The 19,390-nt window shown below is 36.8% G+C and overlaps 1 protein-coding gene across 1 annotated transcript in view; it reads left to right on the top strand.

The window, feature by feature from the left end:
- map3k20a (mitogen-activated protein kinase kinase kinase 20a) overlaps positions 1-18,951 on the top strand; it is a 36,727-nt gene extending 17,776 nt beyond the window's left edge. The window contains exons 10-19 of the mRNA XM_016464166.1: positions 1,647-1,753; positions 3,000-3,135; positions 9,012-9,056; positions 9,144-9,171; positions 9,405-9,538; positions 10,429-10,491; positions 15,359-15,475; positions 15,719-15,793; positions 17,126-17,276; positions 18,021-18,951. Coding sequence (XP_016319652.1) covers positions 1,647-1,753; positions 3,000-3,135; positions 9,012-9,056; positions 9,144-9,171; positions 9,405-9,538; positions 10,429-10,491; positions 15,359-15,475; positions 15,719-15,793; positions 17,126-17,276; positions 18,021-18,706 — 1,542 coding nt within the window. The 3' untranslated portion in view covers positions 18,707-18,951. The remainder of the gene's footprint in view (positions 1-1,646; positions 1,754-2,999; positions 3,136-9,011; positions 9,057-9,143; positions 9,172-9,404; positions 9,539-10,428; positions 10,492-15,358; positions 15,476-15,718; positions 15,794-17,125; positions 17,277-18,020) is intronic.
- Positions 18,952-19,390: the final 439 nt, after the last annotated feature.

Here is a 19,390-nt window from a genome sequence, read left to right as displayed (position 1 = left end):
GCGCGCGAGTGCAGAAGTGAGTTCTATTTCGTCTTCTTGCAGTTGAATCTTTTGAAATCACAATAAATGCACATACAGGAATCGAGAAGCAGAATCGAAATGTATAATTTTATAACAAGTAATTTGATTCCTGACCTTAAGCATCTGATCTGATTTCCGAAATTGGAATAGCTTTTCGATTCCCAACCCTCATACTAAATTATTTAATTCTTGCATGCAAAAAGACCTGTATGGTGACTATGGGGCTATGTAAAATATTTTTTGCGACTTGCTAGGTTTATCATTTGTCTTTTTTTTCCGATAATGTCGATAATCGTCTGTTACCTGACTGTTGACATCGACATCGCGATACTTACGAGACATCGTCGATATACGATAATATCGTCATATCGCCCAGCCCTACTGTAAAAGCCTCACTCCCGATTTCTCTCAACATGGGGACAGGAGAGGTGACAGTGAATACATGAGAAAACGTGCGTTACTTAATTAAAAAAATAACTTAGATATTTTCTTATAAATTTAAAAGTAATGTGTTACTTTACTAGTTACTTGAAAAAAGTAATCAGACTACATAACTTGCATTACTTGTAATGCGTTACGGCCAACACTGTTCATGACCGTTTCTTAACACACTTAAGCAGGCTTTTAAAAAGTGCTCTTTGTAATAATGTAAAATTAAAAGTTTTACTTTAAATTACATTTTAAATAACACTAAAGCACATGTAAAGTACTTGATTATAATTTTTGATATTACATTTAAAGTTAATATATTTTAAAAGTACTAAATTGCAACTTCATCATTACAAATGTGTAATTCAGCTAATTGCATTTAATATCAATTTAAACTATAATACATTTTTATTTAATTGCAATTATCATGGTGTCCAAAAACATTACATTCAGTTTGCGCTTAAGTATGTTTCTGTCATGACAACTCTCGGAGGGATTGGCATGGTAATGCACATGACAATGTTAATGTATTTGGTCTTGGCGGAATAGATATAAATATAAATAGATAAATACTGAGACTTGCTACTGCCAATACATCCACAACATGCTGCTGTGAGCATGTAAGAAATATTGCTGCTGCAAATATAACATACATGAAATAACCCCCATATAGCATACATGAATCACCTCATAGCAGATCTATACAGGTGGAGCTGGGGAAGGAGGAGGGTTTCTGAAGCAAGCTGCAACTGCTACGGCAAGCACTAGTCATATATTTGAATGTTGAGTAGCGAGCTCATTGGCTACCGATACAGGAGAGAACCAATCAGCTGTGCCATGTGATAATGATGTCATTAGGTCAGATTGAGTTAGACCTATCGGACTGCGCCATCTAGAGTTTCATGCCAGAACTCTGTATTAAGTATATTATTACTGTAATAAGTACTCTTTTTAAAAGTATGATAACGTGTACTTCTTTTTCACTTTTTTTTTTTCATTAGGGTGCATTTTGGTGTAGTGTTGTTTATTGATAAGACGATAATTTGAGTGTGCTTTTATTGGCCAGGTAATTGTTTGAGCCAACCATCAGCGTATACATTTTCATAGTCTTGAGTTCAGTATTTCAGAAAGTGATTTGACGTGTTTCTGTGGGAAATGCTGCTGTTTTAATGAAGATGTTGTTGATGGTGTTGTAGGACAGGCCGCTGTTCAAACACATCCTGTCCACGCTGGAGTCCATGTGGAACGACAGTCACTTACCTGATGAGTGCAACACTTTCCTGCACAATAAAGCAGAGTGGAGGTACAGTAACTCACTAATGATTACATACTGCACAAATATCAGTATCATATTCCTGCCAGTTGATGGATTTTTTTGCGTTACTACATTACGCAAAAATGCAACACAAAATTAAACTAAAGTTTAAATACTGCAAAGTTTTAAGCAAAATTAAATAGGTAATAATATAATACAATACACAGTGTAACACTTTTATTTTATTTCTAACACACTGCCATGCGTTTCTGTTCACACATTTTGTGTACTGGTTGTCTAGAAAGTTCTGGGTGTTTGATGCTATATTAAGACTGGAAGTGGGCCACAATACAGGGACAAGAGGTTCCTGTCCCTCCCTACAGCTAAACAGAGAAACAGACAGAGCCAAAGAAACAAGAAGAGAAGAAATGTGATGGGTCAAAAAGGGGAAATTGAGGTCATGTAAATGTGAAATTTCAACAGCGTTTGTCAGAAAAGAAACTGACAAGGAAATCAATCACACGGGAAGTTTTGGGTTGGAGTGGAGCAAGCAGGGGGCGTGGCTAAACGAGAGGGGCCGTCCTGATGGGAGGAGTTTGAGGACTTGAGTTCTAGCTGCTGTCCAACTGTTGTCTGGAGAGAATGTGTAGCTCCCTCTGCTGGTTACATAACATATTACAAACGAACAATGACTCAGGCTTGACTGTACACACCTATAATTAAAGAAACAGCGCTGGACGATTCTGCACTAAATGTCGCCTACCAGCTAAGAAAATGTCTCACCTTTGGCAGCATTTATGCTGTCTAGGGAATAAAGACAGCATTCAGCCATTATTCTTCCATTTAAATTATTAAAATTGTCAGTGCGCAATCCAAAAGTGTGAGTGTTGTTATAAAATTTGTTACAAAATAATTAATAATAATAATAAATAATAAAAAAACTGAAAGCAATAAATAATGTTAAAATGAAAAAAAAAAAAAAAAAAAAAAATGTATCACCTAATCCTAAATATAATTACAGCTCCATAAATACTTTATGTACATCAGTGTATGCCACATTATGCATAAATAAATAAAAATAGGTATGTTGTCAGTGGCAAACATGCTAATCACTTATTGATATGTGACCCTGGAGCACAAAACCAGTCATAAGTCGCTGGGGTCAACTTTCAGATGATGTATAAATCTCAATTTCAAAAAATTGACCCTTATGACTGGTTTTGTGGTCCAGGGTCACAAATGTTTATGAATAGTGGTATTGTGTTGATGAATATGATGTGTACTGTGTGAGCAGGTGTGAGATCGAGGCGACTCTAGAGCGTCTGAAGCGGCTGGAGAGAGATCTGAGCACCAAAGAACAAGTGCTGAAAGAAAGAGAGAGACGGTTAAAGATGTGGGAGAGAAAGCTCATCGAGCAGTCCAACACACCGGTGAGTCTCTGTCTTACTGCAGGTCACTGAGGACTTTGACTCTTCGCTCTAACTAAAAGTAACCGTTTACTCCAAAGTCAATCTGAATAATTTCTGTCATGCTTTACTCTCATGTTTTCCCAGATCTTTTATTTCTTTGGTAGACCATAAAAGGAGATGTTCTGAAGAATATTTCTAGTCTTAAATATATCTTATAGAATATTCATGCTCCTTTCCATATTATGAAAGCAACTGACAAGGGACTGTCAAGATCCAAAAAGAGAACAATAAAATTACTATAACACTTGTGAAAAAGTAGTACTCTTATAGTTTTAAAAAGAGTGTTTATTACGGAAATAATATAATTTAAACGATAATACTTAAGTGCAACCTGAATGTTATGTTTAATTGCATCTTAATTTATTATTTGAAAGATTTATAAATAGCTGAACAAATATCTGGATTTCATAATTACTTTGTGTTTGAAATATGGTTAAAGTGTATACTGTCAAATGTACTGACAAACATTTATGGTAAACAAAAAAATACTTTAATGTCATTTCTATTGAAACTTGTCTTTCATGTATTTAAATACATTTGTAATTACACATTTGTAATGATGAAGTTGCAATTTAGTACATTTAAAAACTAAACTTTAAATGTAGTATTAAATAACACTACAGTAAAAAGATAATCAAGTACTATACATGTTTTAGTGTTAGTCAACACAACAAAATGAGTGTACATTAAAATTATGTTATTAAAACATAATGATTTAAAATGTACTTTAAAATAAATCTTTTAATTTGACATTTCATTCATATTATATTATCTGCAATTAGTTTTTTTTTCTAAATAAATATAAATATAAGATTTTTGCACATTTCTTTTTCATAGTCCATAGAAAATTGTGTTGTTGTGACATTAATTGTGACAGTTAATTGTGACATTTTGAGTGAACTGTTCCTTTAAGTGGTCTCTAACGCACATAGAAACAAGCCACTCCCGTAAGTTACTTGCGGCTCACCTGAGCATCATGGGATGCAGTGTTTCACTGCACAACTAAACCAGACTACAGCCTCCACAGATCCTTTATATCTATGCATTTGGCAGTCGCTTTCATACAAATCGATATATTGCATTCAAGGCATATATTTTGTCAGATCACATATTCCGTGTGGATCAAACCCACACCCTTGGCGTGTGAGTGCCGTGCTTTACTGACTGAGCTACAGGAACGATGTATGAATAAACACACATGACAGCAGAAACATTATTAGCTTGTTTCATGACTATTTAAAGTGTTGCAAAAAAAGGAAGCGCAATCTTTTCATTGGTTGCGTGTCTTCAGCTGTACGCGTTGCCCTTCTGAATCACTGTTCAAATCTTATGTTACTGATTTCCTTTCCTTCATTTCTTCTTTTCCTGTCTTTGTCCTTTTGACTTTTTCTGTGTTCTGTTGTCATCTGTCCTCGTCCTCTCAGTTCTTTCTTCCTCTGGTGGCAGCGTTAAGCTCAGAGTTGTTTGTTGACTCGAGTGTGGAGGAGGAAGTGAGTTCAGAGGTGTCGTGTGATGGAGCGCTGCAGGCCATCATGAGGGAGTTTGATCAGATGTTTCCTCTGGACCCACAGGCCAATCTGAACTCCTCCAAGATCCCCATGCCTTTGAGCTTAGCTGCGTTTGACTCATCCGATGACAGTGATTAGGACTAGGGATGCATGATATTATCTGACCGATATCGGAATCGGCCGATAATGGCTTTAAATGTACATAATCGGCATCGGCCCGATATGAGAAAATGTGCCGATATGTCTTGCCGATAAGAGGAAGATGTTAACTCACATGTGCTCAGGGTGTACTAGTGATTAGATCACATCAGAAATGTGACTCATTCTGGAAGCAAAGTTTTGCCTGAATGGCAATTAGATTCACTGCTTTGGATCGCTGCATAAAAACTGAGAATGCACTTACAGAATGACGCGTTTGGTGTATGATAGAATAAACAGTAATAGCATGTGCAGCGGTAGCAGCGGCAGCCTCCCCCAGGTCCTAAAGCCCAGTTCGGTAAGGTGTTTTAGTTCCGTAGGGGGCGCTGTTGGCCTACTTCTAATAAAATGAAAGTTATTTAACATTTAGACTGTTTCTGATTAAATAAAGCAGTAATTGATGTCATAAAATCATGAGTATGTTTTGATTTAAAGGTCAGAAGCGGTTTCAAATCATAAGGTTGCACTATAAATAATCCTTATTTGTTAGTTTGACTGAATAAGTTGTAAATGTTCCAATTTTAAGTTCAATTTTCAGACATCAGAAGAATAACGTAACACTTGGTATTTTAATGTGACGTGATATAACAAAATTATCTGTGGCATAATATGACTATATGACGTATGATAACTATATGACAAAAGACAACATATACTGTTAATTTGTGGTCTGCTCTTCTGATTTAGTTTATGATATATCCCACCAGTAATGAACTGGAATGCACTATGCACTCTTGTTTTTCTCCCCAAATCCTCACGTCGCTTTGCAGGTTTGTTTTCACACAGATGCTTTAAAATGTAATTGTCTTTTCACTTCTTATCCCTGTTAGCTGTGTTTACTAGAATGTTTCCACTTTTTGAAAATGTTTATAATTGCATTCATAGAGCGAACCTTTTGCTGATTGTTTACAGTTTAACGGAAGTTATTCCCATAATTTGCGCAAAGCATCATGGGTCGTAGGAAGAAGATGGATAGTGTGATTCAAATGAATTTCCAAGCAGTATTTTATCATTTCAGTATAATTAATGAGCAATTATCGTCTTAATAAGGATAGCTCTTTATTTAGCACGCTAAGAAATATTTTAACCCCTTAGCCTAAAACACACAGTGTACCGTGGGCGCTAAAGGGTTAACCTAAAAAATATACACTATTAAATTAAATTAAATATACACTAATACATTTTGGACACACCTACTAATTTTTTACTAATCATAAGCAAATTCATCAAAACACAAACTGCTTTTATACAGTATATTGCTTTACTTATTCATTCAGTTATATAAAAGAACATTTTAGTGTTCATAAAGACAGGCACAGTTTATTTTTGTCTACAAAGCTAATTTGACCATTCAAGCAGAAGTCTTGAAACTTAATAATAACTTAAAATAGACTCAGCCCAAACATTTCTCTGGTAGTGGTCTAATCAAAATTAACTGTTTTTATTCAGGATTGTTTAGGATTTAGATTGAGTGTGTTTGTGCTTTTTGAATCTTTTGTTCTATCAGGAACAGTATTTGTTTTTGCTGGATAAAATATGCGTTTTTTAGAATAGTTTTAAATGGAAGTAAGTGGTCTGTTGTGCTGTGGAGGTTAGAGCAGTCACTTTCCTTGATTCCCTGTAAAGGCTGTATTAGGTGAGGCTGCTTGATGCCCACCAGGTCCTTATGGATGTTATTTATGGCAAATGAAGTGGATGTATAGCCACATGCTGAGGAGAGCGAGAGAGAACAGCATGTCAGCATGGCGAGGACAGTGCACACTTACGAACAACTGACATTTCACTGACATTAAGATTGGCCAATTTGAGCAGTGTGAAGACTGTGAGGAACTCGCACACCATCAAGAGAGAGAGGGAGAGAGAATGAAAGACACGGGCAAGAAAGAGTATTTCAATATGTCTTCCAGTAGAACTGAAATGCATTACATCTGTTCCTCTAATCAGACTAATATGAATTCAGGTAAAGTCTGGAATTCACTTGTGAAAAAAGGAGAGTTTAATTGTAATGGCTATTAAAGTATTAAAAAAAACTGTACTTAGTGCAATAGTATTACTGAAATAAAAGGCCACTTAAGTGTATTTAAAGAAAGCACATCTACATGACTATGTTTCTAAACACACTTTTAATAAGTGCACTTTGTAACACTGTCAAATTTAATAAAGGACACTTGACTAACACACTAAAGCACATGTAAAGCGCTTAACTGTAGCATGTTGTATGATATTATATTTAATGTTAATATATTTGAAATGTACTAAAACACAGCTTCTTCATCATTACAAACATATAATTGCACATGTATTTAAATACACGACATACAAATAACATAAAACTAACATTTAGTTATATTCAGTTTAGCATGAATTCTTTTCAGTACATTCAGCAGTTCTTTAACCATATTTCAAAGACAAAGGAATTGTGATATTACATGTGAAATATGTACTAAATGCAATGATCAATGTCCAATAACATTACATTCATTTTGCACTTAAGTATATTCTTTTAAAGTGTATTATTTAATAAGTACTGTTTGTAAAAGTATGCTTAAGTGTACTTCTTTTTCACAAGGAATGGTAAAACATATTGTACAGTGAAGGAAATGTTGAACAGGTAAACGCTAATTAAACTAATTTGACTCTTTGTCATCTAAATAATGATAACGTGTGGGTTTGTATATTCATCCATTCTGTCTGAATTTGTGCTTGTGCATGTTGCTAAGCTAATGCTACACAGAAATATAATGCTACGTAGAAATATAATACGGGGAAGTCGTGGCCTAATGGTTAGAGAGTCGGACTCCTAACCCAAAGGTTGCGGGTTCGAGTCTCGTACCGGCAGGGATTATAGGTGGGGGGAGTGAATGTACAGCGCTCTCTCTTCCACCTTCAATACCACGACTGAGGTGCTCTTGAGCAAGGCACTGAACCCCCGACTGCTCCCCGGGCGCCGCAGCAAAAATGGCTGCCCACTGCTCCGGGTGTGTGTTCACGGTGTGTGTGTTCACTGCTGTGTGTGTGCACTTTGGATGGGTTAATTGCAGAGCACTAATTCCTAGTATGGGTCACCATACTTGGCCACATGTCACGTCACTTTCACTTTCAAATATTGAGTACTATAGGACATTTGTGATCATACTGAACTGTTTGTATTGGTTCTTATAAAAATGTATTTATAGTCAACATTTCGTTCTTTATCTCAGATTTATTTTTTCACTGAGCTTGTCAGCATATTGACATCACTAATCCATAATAAAAATACTTCTGATATTTGATCAAACTTTTGCTTGGGTTATTTGTTAGAGGTAAAAATGTAATAACATCATGTGCATTCCTCAGATATGCTGTCTTTATATTTATCTCCACTAGATAGTTTATTTAAAGTTTTTTTTGAGAAATCTCTCGTATCAGTGATTTAGGTGAGACTGTAATATCTTCCTGTACTGATGTCTAAAGATCTGATTTACTGACAACACAGTTCTGTGCTGAAATCAAAGGACTGTGACTGTTTTAACGTGTGATACATGATCAATCTTGACTGAGATATATTGTGCATCAATCTGTCTGTTTTGTCTATTCTGATGGAACTGGATTATGTTCTTAGAAGTTTAAAGAAAATTAGACATTTTATGGAATAATTAATTACTTTAAAGGGTAAAATATGACGTCATCACATAACCTGGGATACAGTTTCACATCATTTTATTAATAGTTAATGTAATTCAAAAACAAAATAATAAAGACAAAATGCTAACTTTTATTTTGTAAAAGCTTCAACATTTGCTAATAAAGAAAGGAGACGTTGGAAACACAGGCTGAGAATGTCAAAAATAGCATCCTCACAGCATCTAACAAGAGTTATTGTTAAAATGATTTGTTACACATATGCAAATGAGGGATTATACTGTATACCAATATTTATTTTTTTGGATCACAAGTGAGCATCATATACTGTATTATGACCGAATCAGAAGTTGATAAATTGATTATGGGTATTCAGTCGTTCTTGTTGTTAATACTGATAAATCTGTACTCCATATTAACACTGGCTGAATATTTAGCTGAATGTCAGTGAAAATAGGTGAAAATGATGACACATGTGAGTCTTTCTGTTCTTCTGTCTGTGTTTGACAGCTTCTCCCAAACCTGGCCATCCACTCCTGGACAGAAGAACATGTGGTGGGTAGAATATTTCTCAATAGAGATGATCTGATCAGAGTTTACTTTTAGATTTTTGTTATTTTTTAACATAATTTGTCTTTACAGCAATTCTGGATGGAGCAGATTTTTCAAGGTGAGATTTTTCATCGTATATATATATATATATAGTCCAGAATGGTTTCTTTGATAGTTATAGTGTTTTAGGTATAGGGTTAGAGAATAGAAAAGATCATTAGGTCAGTATAAAAGCAATAAGAACTGATACAGTCAACTGAAGCTGACTGAAAGTGAGAGTCCCTGCTATGATAGAAACATAAGCGTGAGCACGTGTATGTGTGTGTGTGTGTGTGTGTGTGTGCTGTGTAGGTGATGGAGAGCTGCAGCAGTACGCCGACATCTTCAAGCAGAATCACATCACAGGACAGAGGCTGCTTCTGCTGTCCGAGACGGACATGAGAGATCTGGGTGTGACATCTAAAGGACACATCATACATCTGAAGGTACCAGGCTGCTTCCTCCAGAACATTTTTAAGCGCTAGCACTGGTGCTAGTGTGCCAAACAGCTGATTGGCACAAATGTAAATGTATTAGCACACTGAAGAGTGATATTTGAAATTGTTTAATTATTTTTAAATAATTAATTGTTACATTTGTTATTATGATTATTTCAAACTAAGCATGTGACAGTATCAAATTTCCATTTTGCGAAAATTGCTGAAGCTTTTCACGGTATTATTGTTATCGTCTTATAACAAAAACAACTGAACATTTAAATACAATAAATCAATACACAAAAATGTATAAAGTAAACAAATGTTTCAAACTGATTAAAGTGCAAAAGAATGATAAAGAACCTCTAGTTTCTCAACAATGCTTAAACTGTGCTCAGAGGGTCCAGGATCTCAATATGAACAATATGAAGACCAAATGATTTGAGGAATGCCACATTCTTTTTGGAGAATGAAACTATATTTTAACAATCGACTGATTCGTGTCTTGGAATTCTTTTTATTTCCAGTCAAGCGATTTTAGAAATGTCTGTGACAGCGTTGATATTTTAATGAAACTCAAATAATGAAATGAATAGTTTGTCTTCCTCTGGGATACGCTGGAAACTGACACCACACGTCTGGTCCTGTAAGGCATTCATCTGCGTGCTCCATCCATAGAGAGCCTGATTTGTTGAATGAATTACTCTAGATGTATATGACATATGCCAGAGTCATAAGTGATACACAATGGTATTAATTGTTGTTTTGCTGCTGAAAGTCCATTAAGAGGTCATAATTATGTTACATTCACACACAGCTGGTCATTGGCTGATTGTCAGTGCGCTGCATAAATCCATCTCGTGATGTTTTAAACAATATGTCAAATCTTTCTTTTTCAGACTGAAATTGAGAAACTTACCCACGACTACCTGAACCTGTTCCACTTTCCGCCGTTGATAAAGGCATGTGGTTTTTTGGTTTCATTGCTTCTTACATCAGAGTTGATGGGATTTTGCATTTGATGTGTGGGGTATTAAAAATTAAGATAATTGAATCATAAAACTACTATTGCTTTGCATTAATAAGTGCAGTTACTAATAATAATACACGTTTATTTCTTGGTAATGCATATTTGACAGTAAAGCACTGAGATTGAGTTGGGAAGCATACAACATTTACTTTTATTAAGAGTAACGTGCAAAATCAAATTTTGTATGTACTCTAATCTTATTAAATGCACCATTATTCTTCTACCATTATTCTTTAGTATTATACTGAACTGACCAAAAACTTCAGGGATTATAAAAGGAGCGCTTTGAAGAAATTCACAAATTGAAGACATTTTTTTTTTCAAGTCACTTTGTGACTTTTATTATTGCATACACAAAAAAGTGTAAAACTTTTTGATATTTTATAATTGTGATTTTACAATATCAAAATATATAGCAAAAAAAAGTGGAAATGAATGACTCATCTGCTGCCATTTACTGGTTATAATGGTAATTTGATGTTACCTTTTTTATTTTAAATAAGTGTTTGTTTACCACAAAGTATATTTTGGTCATCCCATTAAAAATAACATTTAGAGCTTTAAAGTGACAAAAATCAATGCTTTAAAGTGACTGTTTCTTTCACACAAATAGTTGTGTGAAATACTTGAAAGTCATTGAAAAGTGCTTGAATTTCTCTCTCAAAAGGTTGTACAAACCCTGAAATGAATAATGTAATAACATTTGACTATTTCTGCCACAACACCATGCATGGTTATAGTTATCGTTACTACTTCTGGTTTGATCTGTTTCTATCAGAGAATTCTGTGCAGAATTGGAATGCTTCTCTCTAGATCTCAAAGCAACCTTAGAACTGATCAGAGCTGATAAACGGTCTGCACTGTGCAGCTCAAATGAGTAGCGCAGTTTCATTATGCTTTTCAAGCCTCTTGTTTTTGTTCCTCTTTTTCGTTCTCTTAAAAAAGGCCGCAAGAGATAAATAATTTTTCATCCAAGACGACGCGTAGCATCCACCCCTTCTTGCCGGCGAGCCTTTGTTTGGGCCCCTGACTCAGGATAGCAACTGCGTCTTCACTTGCCGTTTGAATTTAATCAAAAATTTAGCCAGAAGTCATTTTCTTTTTAAAAGGCAAATGTTATTTAATCTTTCAGCTGTTCATTGTCCCATCATAAATAGTCCCCTTTCAAGGCGTGCGGCGGGGCTGAAGCGGGGCCGCTAATTGCCTCCTATTTCTCTGACATGTGGTGGTTTGGTTGGGAGGAAGCTCAGCGGGAAGAAGGAAACAGGAGTCTGAGAAAATGAGAGCTAATTATTTTCCCCTGCCTGGTGTCAGCCTCCGTGTCAGCCTTGTTTTTACAAACTGCAAGGTTTTTTGCACTAAATAAAACAAACCCGAGTTTTTTTTCCGCCTTTTTCGCTCTCTCGCTCTCCGTCTCCATCTCTCTCTCTCTCTCTTTCCTGGCGGTGTCGTGGTACCAGCTGCACTTCTCAAAGCCTAAATGAGACCCTGCGATTGTGCTTTGCCCATCTGACAGCACAGAGTGTTTCTGTTAATGAGGATATCAGGGCTTAGTCGCCAGAAAGGTGCTGAATTATGTATGAGGTGTCATTAGACGCTTACCACGCTGGCCGTCATTACCGCACATTGTTTCTGCCGCTGCTATTAGGCAGGGCTAACGTTTGGCAAACGCTTGGTCAGCGCTTGGCCGACGTGTTACTGGATGCCTTTAAGCCCCGTCCAAAACAAACAGGGTCGTGTTCACGATTGCCTTTTCACGCTTCCTCGCCTCTCACACCAAGAAGAGCGCTCGTGCTCTGTCGAGATGTTGTGGAAATGTGAACGACCACGTGCTTTAAGCTGTTACCGTTGACCTCGGCGCCGGGCTGGCAGATTGGACGGATCATTACCGCTCTGCCCAGCGCGCTCGGCTCAGCCGTGTCTAGCATGGCCTCTCGGTAAGGGGCCTCATCTCCATTGCTAATGTGAATGAGAATGGATGTTAAGGTCTCTCGCTCTTGTTATGCCTGAGAAACGAACACGGCCGCTTCTCTGCACTCTGATCTCTCGTAGCTTCAGTCTTCACATCATTCTGTCTCAGAAGCACGTGTGTGTGAATGAATACTCTCCCGTTGACATTCAAGCATTCATTCTCACGCTTGGCTTCCTCCAGGATATGTTTGCATTTACACGCCACACCTCAATGCCGCATGGCTTAACAACAGAGCAAAGTTCAACATTATCTGTAACACTCGACAAGCTAGTGTTAAATGTGTCAATTTATAAGCATTCATCAGTTGTCCTATTGTACGTATTCAAGGCCCAGAGACACTGAACCATCATAAAAGAACGAAATGCTGACTTTGTTTGCGGTGTATTATGTCGCCTGTGTCTTGGCCAAAAAAGCTGTGCTTAAACACACCGCAAATACTATAGCCAGTGGCCAACTAGCACGTAACTCTCCATACCAGCAGGTGGCAGTAGACTGTATGTCAAATCAAAAGAAACCAGAACTAGAACTGCAGATATTCAAACTGTAAACAAAGAAGTGCTTAATGTTGGGTCTGAGTCCACCTCGACGAGTCAAGTTGAGTCCTAGTCCTTAACAAATTGAGTTTGAGAGGGAGACGTTTATTAATGTCTTTTTATTACACGGCTCTGTGGAATACTCAATTCTGATTGGTCAATCGCGCCATCCAGCGGTATGTTATTCCCAGATAACAACCGCCAAATTGAATAACACACCGCTCATCCGGGTACTACGAGTTATCTTGACCGGTACTACTTATATGCTTAACGAGTCACTCCGCTATCGTTGACTGTCTGGCGCCATCTTGTGACTGAAAACACTTAACCACCGCGGGTTACAATGGAAGACTTCAGCATTCATTTCAACATATATGGTAAAAACAAATCTTTTTAGCCGTTTCGTGTCGGGGTCCTGATCACCCTGTCGGGGTTTATTCTGAGATAACAACCGGCTGGATGTACATTATCCCTTACTTATCTTAATATTATGCTGTTACTTATTTTTTTAACTTTCGTGTTACACGTGGCATGGATTAGTCTGTACACCTAAGTCCGTCCAAATCCAAGTTAAACTCTATCCCCAAATGCTCAGATGAGATGTCAACTCTGCGTGGTCCATCTTGACTTTGTTGTTTGCTTGTTTTCGTCACTTACATTATTCTGCTTGTGCACTGGTTCGTGAAGCTGAACAGCCAATCAGAGTGGTCTCTCTCATCAACAGGCTCCGTCGCCAATTCAACATGCACTAGAAAGTTTCGTCCTTGTCCAGTGTCCCCGCTATTTCTCTCCAGAAGTCATCACCGATAAAAATATCTTGTACTTGTTTAAACTAGAGTTGCGTGGATCTCACTGGGCTCACACAAGCGCTCTTCAACACAAGTCTTTATTGTTGTTGCCGTTTCCAGTTGTTGTTCTGCTTCTTCTGTTTCATTTTCGACTGTGAAACAATGGTTCGGGGTAGTGCAAAGAATTCAAGGTGCATGTGCCATTTATATGGGTTAGAAAAATCTGTCTGAACGCATATAAAGCTGCTGATGAAATTTCCACGTGTAAAAAAAATAATAAATAAAAAAAAAAGTAGACTTTAGACTTAAAGGGGGCATTGAATTAAATTTTCACTTTTTTAGCTTTTTTTTGCATTTGTGTGCCAGCTCAGAAAAGCTGAAAAGAAAACACGCAGCCAGTTTGTTATGGGCTGTCTGAGTCTGAAACGGTGTCATCCAGCGAGCCGTTTCAATTTGCAGCCGGTTTCTACATAGACAGCTAGCTATTTGAATAAGACCACCTCTGAGCCATATACAGAGTCCAAGGCAGCAATTCATGTGTCTTGTGTCAACACACACGCCCCACAGAAGAGAGGGGTGGGGTGAGCAGAGCTCATTATCATTTAAAGAGACATGCACTGAGAGCTGTTTTTGACAAGGTTAAAAGGGTGTTGTTTTACACAACCATTGAGGAATTGTAACCAAAGTATGTTACAGACATTTCATGAAGACCCTAAAGAATGATAGCAACCTGTAGAAAATTGGCATCCGATGTCTCCTTTTAAAGAGGGGGCAACCACTGCAGAAACACCCTGGCAACCACCCAGAATTCCTCTGGAGCTGTATAGCAGCATGCCAAATACTCAGAATAGTTGACAGGCAAGCATCACTCAAATTGAATGACACCTCAAATCATGAAACTTATGAGGGGAGGTTTTGCTATTTGTGATTGTATTTACCATTTTCACCAGTTTTTTTTTTCCAGAAATTCCTGAAAAAATCCTGTATACTTCCACTGAAAGAGGGAGTTAGAAGACCTATATCATGGAGATGACTTGAGAGTAGCCAAAACACCCTAGAAACCACATAGCAATGCACTAAAAAACACCCAGAACACCTTAGCAATGTCCTGGCAATCACCCACAAATTTTGTATGGGGAAGAAGTGGCAGAAAATTAGAATTTTTATCAATTAGCAATTTTCTAAGCAATTAGATTTTAAAGTTTTGACCCGGAAATGTGAAAATCTATTTAGATTAAAGAGTACAGGGCAGATTCACCCTGGTTTGTGCTTTGCAAAAAGGGCCAATAAAGCTCAAGTGTGTTCTTAATACCCATTATCGTCCTCTAGGTTGTGCTGTTGGGTTATATCACCCTCAAACAGCTAAAATCATACAGGTCTACATTTCTGTTTGTTGAAAACATGCATCATGTGTATGGCCACATTTACCTATACATGATGCTACACTTTAACCTCATTCTACCGACTGTTGTCTCATCTGTATCTCTGTCTTTCTGACCTCCGCAGGACTGCAAATGGAAAATGTACATGGAGCTTGATGGGGATGAGGTGGCAATAGCATATATCAAAGATGTGACCTTCAATGCCAACAGACCAGATGTAGATATATTAAAGATGACCAAGGTGGGAAATGTCATATAACACTGTAAATTACGTCTCCATTTGAGGAATGCAGCAGACTGAGGTCGTATAGCTGAGATGACTGTGGCGTTATGCTTCCTCACAACTATGTTTACTCCACCAACACAAGTTTTAAATGTGTTGCGACTAGAAAGAAGACCCGATGCATGTTATGATGCTGTCATGGCTTTCAGTCTTAGGTTGATGTGCTTTACTGTTTGTGGTAAAATCTAAATTACTCTCCAGCCTCCGTTTGTGATGGATAAATGGATCGTCGGAATATCTGGCACACAAACCGTTGACTGCACAGTAAACTATGAGGTAAGTACTAGACAAAAGACTACAACCACAGTACAGTCAACATGAAATAGCACTTTATTTTACAGTCTTGTTCTGCATGTATTTACTACATACTTACTATAGTAATTAGTAAAGGTACTAACCCTCAACTCAACCCTGAACAAAACCTAAAACCTTAACCCATGTTAAGCCCATGTAGTTACCTTATATAACTCACAACTTTCTTGGGTAAGTACACCAAAGTACAGTGCATATACTTGCATAAAATAAAGTGCAACCAAAACTTCCGAAATGTGCCTTTTTTATATAGTGAAACTGCATATTCTATAAGAAAAAATTGTAAGATGAGACTTAATTTTAATCAATGGTTAAAAACTACTGCAACAAAAGTGGCAGAGCAAGTTTTGATGAAAGATTTATTTTTACTTTGAAATAATGGAAGATGTGCACAATAACAATAACCTTGTGAAAAAGTACTATTTAGTATACTTTAAAAAGAGGACTTATTACAGAAATAATATATTTTAAAAGATTATACTGAATGCATGTTAAATGTAATTTCAAAATGTATTTCATGATAACTTTTCTTGACATATGGTGTATGTACTGACAAGCATTTATGGTAAATAAAATATACTTTCATACATCATTTCTATTAAAACTTGCTTGTCATGTATTTAAATATATGTGTAATTATGAAGCTACAATTTAGTGCATTTAAAATATATTACATTGAAATGTGATTTTGTATAACACACTGCAGTTAAAATTATAATCCAGTACTTTACATGTGCTTTAGTATATTAGTCAACAAAACAAAATAAATGCATTTCTTTGAAGCACGACAAAAGATCAATAAAACATAATGATTTAAAATGGACTTAAAGTATAACTTTTAATTTGATGAATTATTTCAAAATGCACTTTTTAAAAGTGTACTGAAGTGTGAAACGGGTGTTAACATGAACTCTCTTTAAGTACACTTGAGTGGCGTTTAATTTCATTAATATAAGTACAATTAAAAATATACTTGATTTGAAGTACACGACAAGTGCACATTTAATACTTTTTCACCAGGGTATGAATGCAAATTAAGAAAGTAAATGTTCGATTTTAATTTCATGTTACATATAAAATAGATGTTAAAGTACTTTCAGGTAGTAAACTGATGTGATGTCTGTCGTTGTGATTTAGTACAATAATAGTATAACCCGTTTCATAAAACTCCTTATGTGCAAAAAAATAGTGTACAATTATTTGGGATATTTTGTAGTTAATTGAATGCAGCATTTTCAAATGTGCCATTAAGGTTATAAGGGGACATGTTTCAACTGGTAGCTTGTCTCCTGCCAGAGTAACGTGAGATCTCCTAAGTGCACGAGACATGAGCACAGAGTGCAGTGGAGACCAGGCAGCGGGAGGGACGTGATCAGACCTGTAGAGCTGGCCATTGAGACGGCGCCAAACATCAGGGAAGGTTACAACAGAAGCAGGTCCAACTCAGGTAATACAATACTGATTAGTAGAGAGTTTGCTTGGTGTCATATTCAAATTAATTATATTCAACTTTCTTTTGAAAGTCAATATAATTCACACACACACACACAAACACATGTATGTGTGTGTGTTTGTGTTCTGAGTCTCAAACAAAACCCTCTTTCTGAGTGTGTGTGTGTGTGTGTGTGTGTGTGTGTGTGTGTGTGAATCAAAAGAAATCAATTATATTGAATCAAAAGAAAGTTGAATATAATTCATTTGAATTTATATATATATATATATATATATAATTTTACACAAAATTGTATGTTGCATGCATTCATCATTCAACCCAAGTTTTGCTAAGACAAATATATATTCAAATATATTTTATATTAAAATATAAAAACAATAATTTGTATTTAATTTATAGGTAAACTAACTAGTTCCTACTGAGTAATAGCTTAATTTGGGCAATATTTGCAATACTGTTACTTTATTTTGTATGTTTTTAAGTATTTATTTTTATTTATTTATTTAATTTTATTTTACCATTTTTGGCTGTTGCATTTGGAAATAAAAATAAAAGCAATTACAAATTACAAACATTTTGATATCAGGGTTGCAAAAATCGCAAACCCCACATGAAATGAACAAAAATAAACCAGCTGAAATGATATTTAGTTTGGCCTTCCGAGATTGAATGTCCTTTCAGCCCTATTTTGCATATTCATGGAAAATGTCTTGGTTTGTCATTCTGTTCCTTGATCAGGCGTTAATCCCAGATGGATTCACAGTCTGAGGATGAAGCAGATTAGAGAGCATGCTGCCCCGGAGTCCACAGGCAAGATGACCCTCCCTCAGTTCCTCTCCGTCATCGGGAGCCAGTCATCGTACGCCGCTGCTGTGAGGAGATCGCCCAATCGCAGCCCTCTCACTCCATGGACAGACTCCCGGAGTTCCTCTCCCACCCTTTCTGTCAAACTCTCCACTATCCATCTGGGGTCAAAGGGCAGCAGCCCATCCAGCACGACATCTGAGAGCACCTCAGAGCGAGAGCGGCCCCCTAGTGCTGGAGCTAAACACAACTACAACAGAAAAACATACTATGACCACACGTTTAAAATCACTGGAGGAGGAAGAGGAGAAGCAGAAGCCAGAAGATTTAATCAGATATCACAGAGAGGATCCAGAGGCATCCAACATGCTGGACGGCAACGAAACTACAACTTTTGCATAACGCCATCTAACCACCAACGCCCAATACCAGGGATGTCAGTTGTCACTGAGGGGGTGAAGCAGAAAGGGGCATCTGAAGAGGCCGGGTCTGGTGATGGGGACTGGATCAAAGTAGAAAGAAAGAAATCTAATAAACAGGAACATAAGCATCAGGAAGTGAGGCAGACCAGAGGCCGGCCACGCAGAGGAGGGAGAGGTGGTGGGCGTGGCCGAAGTTGAGCGTTTGTAAAGCGTTAGGCTGATAGAAGGGGTTGGTAATGAATCACGTTTGATCTACTGTAAGGGCTGGAGAGCTGGTTTGTAACCAAAGCACTTAACCCCAGTTGTTCTTAGGGGATTGTTGGTGTACTGTAAGCAGTGGCGCAAAAAGGGGGTATGCCGTATATGCAGTGCATAGGGGCGCCGCACGGAGAGGCCAAAATCATTCTGTGAAAATCTTCTTTAATAAAATGTTATAAATAATCAAAAGCTTAGTTGTTAAAAAAATTATGAAATTGAACATTTATATTTAATGGTTGTTTCACATTTTAATGAGTTCAAAAATGTATTTATTATAAACTGAGTACATATCAACTGTTCACCCAAAAAAACAATGCATTAATGGGGACAGCAATGTCTAAGTGAACTAACAGAGATGGGTAAGCTTACCTCTAAAAAAAACAAATAAGTCGAGATATGTTTGTGAATGTTTGGTTTACATTTGAGAGAAACTGAGAAGATTGTTAGCAAGGATGCAAACTAGTCAGCTTTCGCCGAAAATTGCTACTTTAAATTCCAAGTAGGCCATTTGTGTTGATCTGACAAGTTTTTTAAAAACTCTTGATACTTCATTCTTCAATACAAAAAAATGTGATTTTTAAATGTTATAATAATGATTTTATAATGTCTAAATGTAAATCTAAA

The sequence above is a fragment of the Sinocyclocheilus anshuiensis genome, unplaced genomic scaffold, assembly GCF_001515605.1.
Source record: "Sinocyclocheilus anshuiensis isolate Anshui unplaced genomic scaffold, SAMN03320099.WGS_v1.1 scaffold284, whole genome shotgun sequence".
Taxonomy (NCBI): domain Eukaryota; kingdom Metazoa; phylum Chordata; class Actinopteri; order Cypriniformes; family Cyprinidae; genus Sinocyclocheilus; species Sinocyclocheilus anshuiensis.
The sequence above is the reverse complement of the archived record's forward strand: the minus strand, read 5'-3'. Positions and strand labels throughout refer to the sequence as shown.